General features: G+C 39.5%; 1 protein-coding gene across 1 annotated transcript in view; it reads right to left on the reverse strand.

The window, feature by feature from the left end:
* itgb8 (integrin, beta 8) overlaps positions 1–15,678 on the reverse strand; it is a 115,748-nt gene extending 100,070 nt beyond the window's left edge. Inside the window, exons 1-5 of the mRNA XM_063043746.1 lie at positions 14,997–15,678; positions 14,667–14,752; positions 9,849–10,014; positions 1,852–2,098; positions 1,548–1,713 (exon numbers count right to left, since the gene is read on the reverse strand). Of these exons, the coding sequence (XP_062899816.1) occupies positions 1,548–1,713; positions 1,852–2,098; positions 9,849–10,014; positions 14,667–14,752; positions 14,997–15,120 (789 nt within the window). The 5' untranslated portion in view covers positions 15,121–15,678. The remainder of the gene's footprint in view (positions 1–1,547; positions 1,714–1,851; positions 2,099–9,848; positions 10,015–14,666; positions 14,753–14,996) is intronic.
* Positions 15,679–17,032: the final 1,354 nt, after the last annotated feature.

Consider the following 17,032-nt stretch of genomic DNA (forward strand, 5'->3'; position numbering starts at 1 on the left):
ACAAAGCAACACAAACAAAATGCTAGAGGGACTCAGCAGGTCAGGCAGCATCTCTGAAAATGAATAAGCAGCTGTCATTTTGGGCTGAGACCCCTCATCAGGACTCAAGCATCTTGTGTGTGCTGCTCTGGATTTCCAGCATCTGCAGAATCTCTTGTGTTTATGATAACAATAGTTAGCAACATTCCATGCTATAAATTATTTTTCTCAGCATTTATTCAGTGCTTGGGAATTAAACATTTTTCTGTGCTGAGTTAAGTTGAAACATTCCAAGAGTAGAGACAGCATAGTTTAGATATGGAATAAAGCTATCTGAAGATTGCCACAGGAATGGGAGTTTTTTTTTTACTATCATTTGAAGATAACAATGATAAAGATTGGTCTAGTGGACAGCAATGATAATTCAAAATAGATGTGAATTAGCTCACTCAATCTGGTGGAGGGAATTCAACTCGATGGCAGAATATCTGCTCAGTAATTTCATAGCAATTATTACAATAATTAGTCTGGTGGGATAGGGATTACATATATATATATATATATTAAACTGTTGTGAAACTTAGCCGTATTTTCCTCATGGGACACTGAAGCCCACAATTTTAAGTCATGAATTTCCTGCTTTTTGACTTTAAAACCCAGATGCTGATTATTCACAACAATAGGTTTCATTCTAACTGCATATTAGTCTTTCAAATCAAAATGTGACCATGTATAGCATGTTACAAATGCATTGTGCTTAGTTAACCAGATGCTTGCTCACCAGCACTCTCTTTACATTCTTGGCTACTTGAGGAAGATATGACTGATGAGCCACTTGAAAGGCTCACAATATGTGAACTTGCAGGCAAGTCTTGATTGGGTATAATAAGACTATTTGTGGTGAACGAACTCAACTCCTAGTAATAAATGAACTGACTAAGACCTTTAGCTATTATAATTAAAACACAATAAAATTTATGTCCTAGTTTCTCCAAGTAAACAACTTTCACAATATACACACTTAATAAACCCAAGACCAGTCATGCTGCATGTCAGTAAATATGATTTTGAAATATAAATATTTCTTACAAATTCTTATAAACATACCCTATTAGTATTGAACGATCATAAGAGTTAAAATGGTTCACAAATACATCAATGACCATGAAGATGCTGACAGTTTAGATCAGGGGTTCCCAGCCTGGTATCCATGAACCCCTTTCATAATGGTATTGGTCCATGACAAAAAAAGAGTTGGTTACTGCTGGTTTAGATGGGGCAGCACTTCACAGTCCGGCAAAGTCCTTCTGAGATTCTCGTCAGCCAACTACGTTGAGGCAGCCTCAGTGCTGAAGTGCTGGCTGCCAGTTGGACTGCCGAGGTTGGGAGAGGGGCAGAGAGCCAATGATATTGGGGGAAGGCTATAGCAACTCTAATATCCCATTAGCTTTTAATAGATTTAGCCTAATTATTTTAAAGGAAACTCATTCCATATACCAACTACCTCGAACTACTATGGCAAAAAAAATTGTTATGGTTTTTGAGTGGTGCTGTCAAGCAAAACTCACCTCACAAACTGCAACCTGGAGCAATGCATCCAAACTTCCTTCAGGTGTGTCCTCATTTCCAGAAATAGTTTGTTTCTCCACTGCTTTCCTGAATTCAGTTATATTGTCAGTCAGTGACAGCACATGCATAAACCCATGAGCAGGATGACAAGATGTCTCATAAACGCTACATTGAAAGAAAAAAAAATGCATTTTGACACCAGATACAAACGATGTTGAATATACTCTAGAAGGTTTTAATGAAACATTTCAAATGCCCCTGAAAGGGGGATATTCATTTGATTTTGATCGAGTAAGTACTTACCTGCATGGGTTAATAAGCTTGTCTGGATGAATGTTAATAAACGGAGAGACTGGCTTATCAACAAATGATCCAAACCCAAACTGAAAATCACTGGAATATTTTGCCATCCTTCGTGATAAAGAGTATCCCATGGAGTGTAGCCTTTCCAGATTGGTCACCATTGATGCCGATGTATCAACTAAATGATAGAGATCTACAGGGTAGTTTCTCAGTTGATGAACGTCCACTATTAAACTTGTCTCACCACCTGTTTGGCAAAATGTAGGAAAAGTGTGGTTGTTAAATGACCATAGATAACACACAAAAAAAGAAGCAAATATAGAAATCTGAAATTGGATAACATTTCTGGAAAGGCATGAAAACAGAAAATTTAGAAAATTTCAATTAAATATTAAACTTGTAAGACCATAAGATACAGGAACAGAATTAGGCCATTTGGCCCATCGAGTCTGTTCCGCCATTTCATCATGGCTGATCCAATTTTCCTCTCTGCCCCAATCTCCTGCCTTCTCCCCATATCCCTTCATGCCCTGACCAATCAAAAATCAATAAACCTCTGCCTTAAATATACATAAAGACTTAGCCTCCACAGCTACCTGTGGCTAAGAATTCCACAGATTCACCACTCTCTGGCTAAAGAAATTCCTCCTGATCTCCATTTTAAAAGGACCCTCCTCTATTCTGAGGCTCTGTCCTTTGGTCTTAGACTCTCTCACCATAAGAAAGATCCTCTCCACATCCACTCTATCAAGGTCTTTCACTATTTGATCGGTTTCAATGAGGTCGCCCTTTATTCTTCTGAAGTCTAGTGAATATAGGCCTAGAGCCATCGGATGCTCCTCATATGACAAGCCATTCAATCCTGGAATCATTTTTGTGAATCTCCTTTGATCCCTCTTCAGCTTCAGCTCAACCTTTCTACAATAAGGGACCCAAAACCACTCACAATACTCCAAGTGAGGCCACACCAGTGCTTTATAAAGTTTCAACATTACATCCTTGCTTTTATATTCTAGTCCTCTTGAAATGAATGCTAGCATTACACTTGCCTTTCTCATCACAGACTCAACCTGCAAATTAACCTTTATGGAATCCAACAAGGACTCTCAAGACCCTTTGCACCTCAGTTTTTTGTAATTTTCTCTCCATTTAGAAGTCAATGCTTTCATTCCTTCTATCAAACTGCATGACTATACTCTTCCCAACACTGTATTCTATCTGTCATTTCTTCATCTATTCTCTCTACTTCCTCAAAACAACGTGCCCCTCTATCTTCATATTGTCTGCAAATTTTTCAACAAAGCTATTAATTTCATTATCCAAAATCATTGACATAAAATGTAAAAAGAAATCAGTCCCAACACAGACCCCTGTGGAACATCACTACTCACTGGCAGCCAATCAGAAAAGTCTCCTTTTATTCCCACTCTTTACCTCTTGCCAATCAGCTACTACTTTATCTATGCTAGATTCTTTCTTCCAATATCATGGGCTCATAGCTTGTTAAGCAGCCTCATGTGTGGCACCTTGTCAAAGGCCTTCTGAAAATCCAAGTACACAACATCAACCAATTCTCTTTTGTCTATCCTACTTGTTAGCTCTTCAAAGAATTCTAACAGATTTGTCAGGCACATTTTCCCTCGAGGAAACCATGCTGACTATGTCCTACTTTATCATGTACCTCATCCTTAATAGTCAACTCCAACATCTTCCCAACTATTAAAATCAAACTAATTGGCCTATAATTTCCTTTCTTCTTGTTCTCTCTCTTCTTGAAGAGTGGAGTGACATTTACAATTTTCCAGTCTTCTGGAACTATTCCAGAATCTAGTGACTCTTTGAAGATCATTACTAATGTATCCATGGTCTCTTCAGATCTGGTCCAGGTGACTTATCAACCTTCAGTTCGTCCACCATTTCATTGTACTCCATTACAACTTCTCAGCATCATTTTCCAGCTTTCCGATATCCACCCTCACTTCTCTTTTACACTTTATGTATCTGAAATAACTGTTGGTATCCTCTTTAATATTATTGGCTTGCTTACTTTTGTATTCCATTCTTATTTTCTTAATTACTTTTTTTTAGTTACCTTTTGTTGGTTTTTGAAATCCTCTAACTTCCCATTAATTTTTGCTGTATTATGTATGCCCTCTCTTTGCCTTTTATGTTGCCTTTGACTTCTCTTATTAACCACAGTTGTGTCATCTTTCCTTTAGCATACTTCTTCCTCTTTGGGATGTTTTTATCCTGTACCTTCCGAACTGCTTCCAGAAATCGTAGCCACTGTTGCTCTGCCGTCATCCCTGCCAGTGGTTTTTTCAATCAATCCTGGCCAATTCCTCTCTCATGCTTCTGCAATTCCCTTTACTGCAGTGTAATACTGATACCTCTGACTTTAGCTCATCTTCTCAAATTTCAGGGTGAATGTTATCATATTATGATCACTTTCCCCTAAGGATTCTTTTACCTTAAGGTCACTAATGAATTCTGGTTAATTGCACAACAGCCAATTCAAAATAGTTGATTCTCTAGTGGACTCAACCATGTGCTGCTCTAAAAGGCCATCTCATAGACACTCTATAAACTCCCCCTCCTGTAATCCAGCGCCAACTTGATTTTCCCCAATCTACCTGAATATTGAACTCCCCCAAGATTATTGTAGCATTGAACTTTCGACATGCATTTTGTGCCTCCCATTGTTGTAATTTGTAGACCACATCCTTACTACTGTTTGGACGTCTGTATACAACTCCCATCAGGGTCATTTTACCCTTGCAGTTCTTCAGCTCTATCCATGAGGATTCAAAACCTTCCAACCCTACATCAGCTCTTTCTAATGATTTGATTTGATTTTTTACCAAGAATAACGCCACTCCCTCTGCTTTCTTGCCTATCCTTTTGATACAATGTGTATCCTTGGACATTATATTGAGAAACTTTCAAAATTGGATACAGCTTTTCATAATTACATTCAGCACTGCCACAGATACATGAATCAAAGAAACATACAACTATTTTGAATAGAAAAATATTAATAAAAGCGAACAAATTTCAGAGAATAAAATGGTATTCGCCAAAAGCATTTTTTCTGCTAAATTAGTTTATTATACATTGGATCAATGCTTTTTAGAAAAGTAACAGAAAGTGTAGAAATTTATGTTCTTTCATGAAGTTGCACTTTTGAGAATTTCACTCTTTATCTCTGTTTAGCTTCTGTCTATTTATTCCCCTCTGTATCCTGAGCTTCTCCCTTTGTTTTCTTTCTTTCCTCCCTTTGAGCTGGAGATTGTTGAATAATGCAGTAGAGTATTAAATGAGAATAAGACTCAGCAAGGAAATGCCATATGACCATTCACAGTCTTTTTCTCTGTCCTATAATGATTCTTTGATTGATACGGCTCCTCATCAGTGATGATTAGGATTTTTGCCTATGCTGGAAACTGTGTTGTAACTCCATCCTGTCTCAGCATAGCTATGATGTCCTCTTTTTTTTTTCTCACTTAAACCACAGAAGGCAATTCTGCTATTTAAAAAAAATCTCTCCATAAGTTTCTCATGGTTGTTTCGACTGCTTGAAGTTGCTATTTTATAGACACTATTTATGCTTGTGTCTCCTGCTTGCCACAGCAATTGGAAGCATTTCAGTCTGTTAATTGAATCTTGTCCCATTGGAAGATAGTACAAGGGAACAAACTGCAGTCAGTCAGTAAAAGACAGCTGAAATCTTAGCATATTGCACAATGAAACTGTCCACATAACAGAACTGGTGCTATTATGCTTGACATTACCATGTTCTATATATCAAATGTCAATTAATGTTGTTAGTTTCAGAGTCATAAACTTGCTTTATTCTCTGCATTTTTGCAATTGCAATTATCTGCACACAAATCTCCGGAAAGTCACAGAAGAAAAAAAATATATCTTTCAGCCAGCATTCAACTAGTGCAGATGTGCAGTGAGGAGGCAACACTTTGAAATAAAGCGAGTCCGGCCAACTCCTTTCTGCAGCTTATCAGAAGATAACTTCCATCTTCAACTGGAAGAAGAATGTGCGGCTGCTGTAGTGTAAAGAAAACACTGGCTCTGGTTAGAAAAGAGCATGGAGCATTACACTTCTGAATGTCGCAATTAATTAGTCAAAACAAGTTTTTCACCTTCAACATAAAACACAGCTGGCAAAATAATGAACTAATTATAATCTTACTTCTATGGTACAGAAGTTGTGTAAAACACGCTCAAAGTATTTTCCATTGCATCATTGGCAACATCCATTGGTGTCTAGTGCTCTGTTGCATTTGCAGTGTTTATGTTATAAGGTATGCATTGGCCATAATTTACTTGAAGATAGGACTACTATTCTTTTACAGAAAAGGAACAATAGATGCAAGACTTAAGAGTTTGGTTAACACTTGTGAAATGAACAGCCAAGCTAACTATTTCCGATTGCCAACAATTCCAGTTTTAGGTTCCAATGGATTGCAATGTTGACATCTGAGTATCAAATAATCCTATGGCAGTATTGCACGAAAGATCTTTTCATGAGTATTCTTTCTAGAGTAGCTCCCAGGTCTATTTTTCTAAGTCTAAAACTTGCAAATGATTAGTTTTACGATAGAGAGTATAACTTTTTTAAGCACCGAGCAATAATATCCATTGCGTACAATAGTCAGAGTAAACTTTGCAATATTAGAGTTTTCATACTTGCTAGGAAATGAATTATATCTCGTCTGGCTTTTTCTATATGTTAAAATTCATTACTAAACATCCTCCTGTTGAAGCCATTTTTGGGTTTAGCACACTTACATTTAGCAAATGACTTCAGCCATCAATTTTCAAATCCGAACACAAATTGTAGATTTAATTTAAAATGCAGCTCTGAACAATAGGTTCCTGCAAACTTTGAATCACAGACCAGACAGTGCAGATTGAAATTCACTTAGATGTTTGTGGTGTGGGTGCGAATCGGAAGGTGTGAAATTTGTGTGTACTTTCAAAGAAACGTTGTGGATACATTGTGAATATGGAATTGCCCTTTGAAGTTTAGCACGTAAGATACCCTTTCACTAAAAGCGTCTCCATATGCTACCTGGTGCATCTCGTTGTGTTGAATAAAGAAGGTGCTAAATATCTACCAGTACACTTTTCTCTGGTGACTTCATTCACGCAACATCATAGCTTTAGAATAGTATTTTAAACACAGAATAAACTTGTTATTATTGTCGGTATGCCTCTAAATCATTATTTTAACAAAAGAAATGTTATGTTTTGCCCAACACAAGTGAAAACCTGCTGTTATTGATGAGTAACAGTAGAAGTTTAATGATGTAAATTTAAAATTTAATCCTTAAATATGGAAATAACACATCTTCAGAGACTTAAACTATTTGTGGAGATGTACTACCAATTGAATCTCCACGAAATCTCCAAATCTATTTATAAAATAAGCAAACTAATATTAATGTCCTCTCCCAAACCAACAATTTGGTTATCAAAGCCTTAATGACAGCTGGCTGCTTTGGACATCCGTAAATACACAACTGCAAATTTTATCATAGCAGGAAAGAGAGAAAATGATTCAAGGATGTTCTCAAAACCTCCTCCATAAGTGTTTCATATTCTAAAATGCTGAAAACACTCAGCAAGTTAGACAGTATTTGTTGAAAATTTAAGCATTTACCCAGATCAGACCCAGAACCCTTTCTTTCAGAACTGCATTGTAGAAGCTCTTTTTCAGCATGGTAGTCCATGCTTTCAGGCTTTTGTATCTTAGGTCCAATGAGAAAGGGAAGAGAAAAATGCCCAGAGTGGGTGGGGTCTTTGATTACATTGCCCACTTTACTGAGGCTTCAAGAAGTATCAACAGAGTCCAGGGAAGGGAGGCTAGTTTCTCTGATACGTTGAGCTACATCCACAATACTTCACAGTTTGTTTGCAGTCACAGGCAAAGCAGTTGCCCAATCAAGTTGTGATGCATCCGGGTAGGAGACTTTCCATGGTGCATCGAAGTGTCAACAGGGACATCAAAATTCCTTTATTCTCCTGAGGGAATAACAGTGTTGGTGATAGTAATAGTGTCTATGTGGTTAAACCAGGGCAAGCTACTGGCGATTTTCACTTCTAGGAACCTGAAGCTCTTTACCTCAGCATCACTGACCTAATCAGGAGCACGTGCACCATGACTTCAGGAAGTCAATGACCAGCTCTTTTGTTTTGTTGACATTGGGGGACATGTTATTATAATACCATGCAACAAGCTCTTTAACTACTTCCTATATTGCAAATCATAATTTTCCTTTGACATACAGACCACTACAGTGCTATCACCTGCAAACTTGTAGATGGAGCTAGAGCAGAATCTGCCCTCGTAATTGTGAGTGTACAGGGAGTAGAGTTGGGGCTGGCCATGCAGCCTTATGGAGTGCCAGTGTGTTGATCATGAAGTTGAGGATCCGTTTGCAGATGGAGGTGCTGACTCCTAGGTCTTGCCTTTTGTGATGAGTGCGCTTCAAATTTTAGTCTTGAAGGCTGAACTGTAATTAATCAGCAATAGGCTAATATGCATGTCTTTACTGTCCAGATGCTCCAAAGATGCGTGTAGGGCCAGGGAAATGGGTAGAACAATGGGAGTGTCTGTGATAGGACAAGTTGAAATGGCTTAATGGGGACACCGATCAGCATATTAAACTTCCTTATCCATGTAATCTGTTGTAAATGGTGAGGCAGAGTGAGCTGCCTAGTAGGACAGACTGCAGAAATAAGAACTGAGCCAACATGATGATTGACAGAAATAGCCATGTCACCTGAATTGGGCCTCATTGTAACACTGCAGACAGGAAGGTCAGAGTTGGACAGGGTTTGTGAATTAAAGTGACAGACAAACAGAAGCTTGTGGTCAGTCTTGCAATCAGAAAACATCACTTTCAGCTCAAAACGAGCACCTACCTGTATATCCTGTCCATCATAAATGATAACTACTTAGCCACTTAGAATAGGTGAGTATAAACCAAAATAACAGTTATTTACTGGCCTGTTCCTTCCTCTGAGAACAGCCAAGTCATTTTCTCAAAGACTGTCAGCAGTGTAGCAGCTACGGTTCCTGTCTGCTTGCAATATGTTACTGTGTGAGAAGTACAAGTGTAGGGTCCTAGTAGTTGAGGAATAGGCTGTGCCCACCTATATCCATTAAATGAGTGATGTTAAAAGGAACGCATGGGACTGAAACAAAAGAGCAAGTTTTAAGGTAGTTACATTTTTGTCCAATAATGGTTCCCCAGACTTCACAGCAATCTTCTTCCTGCTATCTCCCCTTCACTGCCACAAGGAGAAAAGCTGTGAGTTGCTCCGTACTCGAGCAGCTTTTGCCCGGTACAGAGATCCAGGGGAGCTTCACAGTCATTTCAAAAGTCCACCCACAGCATACTGGAGTTATAAAATGAAGCCCAAACCTCCAGACGGTTAAGGACACTCTAGAGGGAAGCCGGTTGAAGTCATGATTCAATTTGTGATACGTTTGAGAATGGTTTATGAAAACCAGTCTGCCTAAGAGAAATATATTTGAAGCAACATAAAACAGGATTCTTTTGTTACTCAAAGATGATTTTTTGTTTCTGAGCATGTTACTGAGTGTATTTTTTTTATAATATTTATAGTCGAATAACTGTTGCACCAAAAAAGACAAGGTATACTTCTAAAAAAGTACAAGAAAAGACTATTGTTCAACAACAGGAACGTCATCTACAAACGTTTGTACAATTCAAACAGTAGTATTGAAAATACCCATCATCGATAACAATTGCCATCACTTGCAAAGTATTATCTTAAAACATTAATGTCATGAACAGTTATTCACATACACCATAATTGTAATGAGTTTAATTTCACCACTTAAAAGTTAAAGTCAAACAAAACTTAAAATTATCACTGTGATATTAAGCAATGCAAAAGCATGTTCAAACACCACCAACATGTTAAGACAAAGATAATCTGGTTCAAACCTGGTTGTAGTTGTAAAGAGACTTTGCCAGGGACCAGCTGAGAATACTTTTGTTCTTCCACGATTTTTTTGACATGAAGAGATTCAACGAAATCGGAATCACAGCCTCTTTGAATTAGGTTGGTGATCAAGTCACACCTTCTTTGCAGTGCTCCCTCTGAAAATTCCTAACAAATTCAAAATTCAATCATTTCCAGTATCCAAGCGTAAAGGAGAAGAAAATAACCTGTTACAACAGATCCCGTGCAGCACAAATTGGATAAAGTACATGTAATAAAAACACAATAAATTCAAATACATAAGGGAGCATATATACATAGATTGATTGTATTTCCACAAAGTGACAATGGGCACAGGAGTGTCTGTACATAAGATGACTTTAATGATAAAGTAATGCTGGTGAGGTTTGGGGGATGTAGAGGTGTTGATCAACCTTACTGTTTAGGGAAACTAACTGTTTTTGATTCTAGTGGCCCTGATGTGGATGCTTCATAGCCTCCTCCCTGTTGGCAGTAGGACAAGTCAGTCCTTGAGCAGGGCGGGTGGGATCCCTCATGATGTTACTTGCCCTTTTCCGGCACTCCTCTGTGTCTATGTCCTTGATGGCTGGTAGACTGGAGTTGGGGATGTACTGGGCAGTTCTGACTACCTCTTGTAGGGCCTTCCTTCTGCCACAGTGTAGATTGTGTACATAATGATTCAGCATGCTAGGATGCTCTCCACTGCCTGTCTGTAGAATGACGTGAGTATAGATGAGCATAGACTCCTCAGAAGGTAGAGGCATTGGTGAGCTTTCCTGATTGTTAAGGATGTGTTCTGGGACCATGAGAGTTTGTATAAGATGTGCACTCCCAGGAGTTTGAAATGGCTCGCAGTTTCCATTGCTGTGCTACCAAAGAGGGGTGTGAGTGGTGCGAGTTCTCACTGGTCGAGTCATAGAGCTAAACAGCATGGAAGCATAGTCTTCAGTCCAACTCATCCATGTTGACCAAAGTATCATCCTGAGTTGGTCCAATTTCCCTGCACATGGCCCATATCCCACATAACCTTTCCTATCCATGAACCTGTATAAATGTTTTGTAGAGATTAAATTGTAGTATTGTACTCGTCGCGGCCATTTCTTCTGGCAGCCTGTTCCACATACTCACCACAGAATGTGTGGAAAAACTTAGGTCCCTTTTAGACCTCTCCCTTTTCACCTTTAATGTCCCCTAGCTTTAACCCTACTGCCCCCCCCCCCCAATCCACCTTATCTATGACCCTCATGATTTCATAAACCTGTATTAGGTCAGTGCTGAGTCTCCTTCACATCCCTCGCAGTAAACAGTGAGCAGCAGACCCTGTGGTTGCAAGCTGTCAGGCAGTGACAGGCAGATATCCAACAGAATGAACATATCCACTAAGATTCAAAACTTAGCTAAGCACCAAACAGGATACTAAGGTTATAAATGGTTAGGTTAAGGCCATAAGATCAAGGTGTAGGAGCAAATTAGGCTATTTGGCCCATCAAGTCTGCTCCACCATTCCATCATGTCTTATATATTATCCCCCTCCATCCCATTCTCCCGTGTCCTCCCATAACCTTAGAAGCCCTGACTAATCAAGAACCTATCAACCTTCGGTTTCAATATACTCAATGACCTGTCCACCACAGCTGTCCATTACAATGAGTTCCACAGATTCAACACCCTCTGGTTAAAGAAATTCCTCCCCATCTCTGTACTACATCTCTATTCTGAGGCTGTGCCCTCTGGTCCTAGACTCCTCCACAACAGGAAACATCCTAACATCCTCTCCACATCCACTCTATCTGGGTCTTTCAATGTTCAATAGGTTTCAATGAGATTCCCCGCCCCCGCCCCCCATTCTTCTAAACTCCAGTGAGAGCAGGCCCAGAGCCATCAAACTCTCCTCATACATTGACCTTTTCATTCCTGGAATCAACCTTGTGAACCTTCTCTGGACCCTGAACAATGCCAGCATATATTTTCTTATATAAAGGGGCCCAAAACCGCTCACAATACTCCAAATGCAGTCTGACCGATACCTTATATATCCTCAGCATTACTTCCTTGCTCTTAAAATCTAGTCCTCTCAAAATGAATGCATTTGCCTTCCTTACCATCAACTAACCTGCAAGATAACCTTTAGGAAATCCTGCATGATGACTCGAAAGTCCCTTGGTAAATCAAATTTTTGAATTTTCTCCCCATTTCGAAAACAGTCTGCACTTTTATTTCTTCTGCCAAAGTGCATGTTGATACACTTCTGAACACTGTATTCCATCTGCCACTTCTTTGCCCATTCTCCTGATCTGCAGGATCACTCCTTACTCAACACTACAAGTCCCTCCACCTATGTATGTATCATCCACAAACTCGAGCATAATGTCATCAGTTCCATCATCCAATGTGAAATAGTGGACATACAACATGAATAGGAACAATTTAAACTCTGGACACTGCAGAACGCTACTAGTCACCAGAAGCCAACCAGAAAAGGCCCTCTTTATTCCCAGCACCTTGTCAAAGGCTTTCATAAAATCCAAGTAAACAACATCCCCTGACTTTCCTTTTGTCTGTCCTACCTGTTATTTCCTCAAAGAATTCAAACAGATTTGTTAGGCAAGATTTCCCTTAAGTAAACCATGCTGATTTTGGCTTATTTTATCATGTGCCCCCAAGTTCCTGAAGCCTCATCTTAATAAAGGATTCCAGCATCTTTCCAACCACTGAAGTCAGGCTTGTAACGTGAGAGTTAAGGAAGGTGGTGGCCCCAAATGCGGAGTACAGTCTAGAACTGACTCAGACTCAGGCTGAACAAGGCGACACAAACAAAATCCAAAGGCGAAATCACAAAAAGTAGAAGAAATGGGACTCATATGATTGAGCACTGAGTGCTCAGCACAAGACTTTCCATGAATGAATGTGGCAGGCAATAATTGGCAGTCTTGCGTCTTAAAGGAACAGAGGCAGCTAACCATAATCGGGAGAATTGAAGCAATGAAACTTCAATGCCTGTCACTGTTCAGTTGGGATGATGACAAGGCTAACTGGTCTCCCTTCTTAAAGTGCGGAGTGACATTTTCAATTTTCCAGTCCCCCAGAACCATTTCAGAATCTATGAATCTTGATAGACCATTATTAATGCATCCATAAACTCTTCAGTTACCTCTTTCAGTACTCTGCGGTGTAAGTCCGTCTGGTTCAGGTGATTTATCTACCTTTAGACCTTTCAGTTTCCCAAGCACCTTCTCTTTAGCAAAAACAACTACACTCACTTATGGTCACTTCTGCCCCCAGATACAATTTCTGGCATATTGCTGCTGTCCTTCACAGCAGTATGATGCAAAATACTTATTAAGTTTGTTCACCATTTCTTTGACTCCCCCCTCCCACCAATTACTACCTCTGCAGCATCATTTTCTAGTGGTTCAATATCCACTCTCATCATTCTTTTACTCTTTATATATCTATAAAAAGACTTTTGTTATCCTCTTTTATACCATTAGCTAGCTTACCTTCATATTTCTTTTTTTCTCTCCTTATGATATTTTTAGTTGCCTTTTAGTTGCCTTTAAATAGCTTTATTGGTATTTAAAAGCTCCCCAATCCTTCCCACTATTTTTCGCTATATTATATGCACTCTCTTTTGCTTTTAAGCCATCTTTGACTTCCCTTATCATCCGTGGTTGCCTCATCCTCCCTTTAGAATACTTCTTCAGCTTTGGATGCATCTATCCTGCACCTTTCAAGTTACTCACAGAAATTCTAGCTATTGGTGTTCTGCCATCATCCCTGCTAGTGTCCGCTTCCAATCAAAATTGCCCAATTCCTCCCTCATACCTCTGGAATTCTCTTTACTCGACTGTAACACTAATACATCTGACTTTACCTTCTCATGCTCAGACTGCAGGGTAAATTCTATCATATTTTGATCACTGCCTCTCAGGATATCTTTACCTTAAGCTCCATAATTAAATCTGGGGGTTCATTACACAATGCTCAATCCAGAACTGTCTTTCTCCTAATGAGTTCAGTCGCAAGCTGCTCTAACAAAAACCATCTCTTGGGCATTCTTCAAATTCCCCTTCTTGGGATCCAGCACCAACGTGATTTTCCCAATCTGCCTACATATTGAAATCCTCCATGACTCCCACAACTTTGCCTTTTTTACCCGGCCAGCAACCAGTCAGAAGTGAGAGCTACAGAGAAAGTTCATGGGAACAATACAATTGTAATTCATCCTTTGTTGTTAGTGCCAAACAAGCAACAGTGTCACATTGTCCACTGCCACCAGATATGCCTCAGTGGAATATGATACAGTTACTACCTCATTGTTGCCTGAGTGTCAGAAAATCAAAATTAGTTTAGTATCTTTTGTTTCTGTCTTTCTGATATCCAGTCAGAAATGTACTATATTGAATAGTGAAATCAGACAAGCAGCAAAATAAATCAGAACCAGTGGAAAGAACAGCATTAGTGGGACCGTGATGACCTGAGTGGTGTTCATATCCACGGGAAACTCAATAGTAGAATCAATATGAAACACCATTTCAGAACGCCAGGTTTTAACTGCTTCACCTAACTACACGAACTAACAAGGAATATTCAATTGTTTAATATCTTAAATCTTCCAAATAATAATAAATTGAATGTCAATTTTTTCCTAGCCATGTAACTCTAGCATTTGCAGAATCTCTTGTGTTATGTCATTTTGGGTCCTTTGTTTTATCACCCTCAATCTGGGCTCCTATTACTCAGGAACTCAAAAAGCCAGTCATTTTACATTAAGAGCAACAGATCACTGGTCAAAGTACCTTTTGAAAGCACCATCCACATTCAGGACCAAGGAGCAGGCATTCGGAGCAGCGGTTCGTTTTTTCGGCAGTGCATTTGTTCTTAACTACAATGTTGAAAACAATGGAAAGAATTAAAACCTTATAGCTCATTTATTTTGTGTTGTTCTTTCTCCAGAAGGTCTAATTACAAACCACAATGTATCAATCACAGTTGTTTCGAGAAACAAAAAATAAATAAAGATTTAATGAAATACACTCCCTTTCAAAGTGCGGCGCGGATGTTTACCATATAGTGGGGGTGGGGGCGAGTTAGAAAACAATCACGTATAATATCACTTGTAAACTCACCACCTGTCCTGCTTGCTGTAACCGCGATAGCCAAAATGTGAACAACGCTTAAGACCGCCTTCGTTGGAAAGTGCCTGGCTTTTGGAAAGGAACCGGCTGCGATGACAAATACGCGCAGCTCCATAGCGTGGGTATGTGATCGGACAAAGCGTACGAGACGAGCGCCGGAGCTACGAAGAGAATCACACCAGCCCCAGAGCGAAGCATCCCCAGGGCACCGAGCACTCGTTGACGGACTTAGCTCTTTGCTCTGCGACACACATTCACTCTATTGTGCACAAGCCTCGAAGTCTCTCGAATCACCCACTCATTCAGCGAGAAGCCTATCGCAAGGCGAGGGAAGTCCAAAGGAGAATAAACTACTCCCCCAGCAGTTTATACAACATTTAAAGACTTCCTTTAAGTCTTTTTTCAGACGGGGGGGACAAAGAATCAGTTCTCTTTGTTCCAAAGACCATTCAGTAAGTTTAACACATAAAGTCGCAACGACAGATTCAACCACACCGCAGTGTATAAAATGGACAGAGGGAGCTTCTCCGATTAGCTTTTGAAACTATGCAGTCAAAATCCTTGTTGCTACGGCAATATGGGCGGAGACTGTGGAGACTCGGCCTCCACCGACGCATTTTAAAGGTGGAAAGGACATCATTGCCTCCTAACGCGAAGATTCACTTCGATCATAGCATCCCACTGTAATTATATTTTTAAAAGCAAACATTACATTATCTCGGATAAATTCCCGTCAAAATCAAAGAGGCGATTATTCTCTTAACTCGTCGATTATCGTAAATAAAAACAACACGCACAACACGCGGGAGGAACTCAGCAGGTCGGGCAGCATCCGTGGGAACGTTGACTGTTCGTTTCCACGGATGTTGCCCAACCTGCTGAGTTCCTCCAGCATGTTGTGCGTGTTGCTTTGACCCCAGCATCTGCAGAGTATTTTGTGTTTGTAAATAAAAACAAAACTGTTGGGAACACCCGAAATCGTGCTCTGTCTGGAGAGAGAAAATGAGAGGAAACCTTTTAGTTCGATGACTTTTCATCATGAAAGTTCTTTAGAACAGGTTTGACTGTTTCTGCAGGGAGAGAGGTGTGATGGAGCCGAACCTTTCTTTGTCATTTATCATCATCTCATTTTGTCTTTGCTCTCTCTCCAGTCACTGTCTTACAGGGCAATTAGAGACAGTTTCTAATTTCCTAGTCCCAGTTAGCTCATTCTTACTTCAAACTTTCTGCATAATCACTCAAAGAGTTGAACTACATGTGCATGTAATGAGAGCAGTATAACTCATCTCCTTCTACCTTAGGCCATGAATTTATCAATCACCCTTGCTGTGGACACTTTCTGGAGGTCCAAGATCCGTATGCTCCACGACCGCTGGACTAAGTGTGTAAATGTAGGAGGGGACTATGTTGAAAAATAAATGTGCTAGGTTTTCTAAAATTGACTCCTTCTACCTTAGGCCATGAACTTATTAATCACCCCTCGTATATAAAAAAAACTACAGGACTGAAAAAAAGTCTATGGTTCAAGTCTATATGCAAAATGCAGAAAACCTGGGTAACATTCTCTGGGCCCAGTGGCAGACCTTTCCCTCTCCAGCAGCAGAGCGATCAGAAGTTAGTAACAAACATCCATTACAAGCCCACATATTCACACAGATATTAAAATCAAAGTCAAGGTAAATTTACTGAAGTACAAATATGTTACCATATACTACCTTGAAAATGATTTTCTTGCAGGCATTTACAGGAATATAAATGAAAGAGAATTTATGGAAATTATACATAAATAATGACAAATAATCAATGTGCAAAAAAAGATAAATTGTACAAATTTTAAAAATGATACTGACAACATAAGTTGAAGAGTCCTTGAAATTGAATCTGTAGATTATGGAATCAATTCAGAGTTGTGGTGAGTGAAGTTATCCACACCAGTTCAGGAGCCTGGTGGTTGTATGATAATAACTGTTCTAAACCTAGTAGTGTGGAATCTGGGGTTCCTGTACCTCCCGTCCATAGACAGTAGC

The sequence above is a fragment of the Mobula hypostoma genome, chromosome 3 (assembly GCF_963921235.1).
Source record: "Mobula hypostoma chromosome 3, sMobHyp1.1, whole genome shotgun sequence".
In the NCBI taxonomy this organism is placed as follows: Eukaryota; Metazoa; Chordata; class Chondrichthyes; order Myliobatiformes; family Myliobatidae; genus Mobula; species Mobula hypostoma.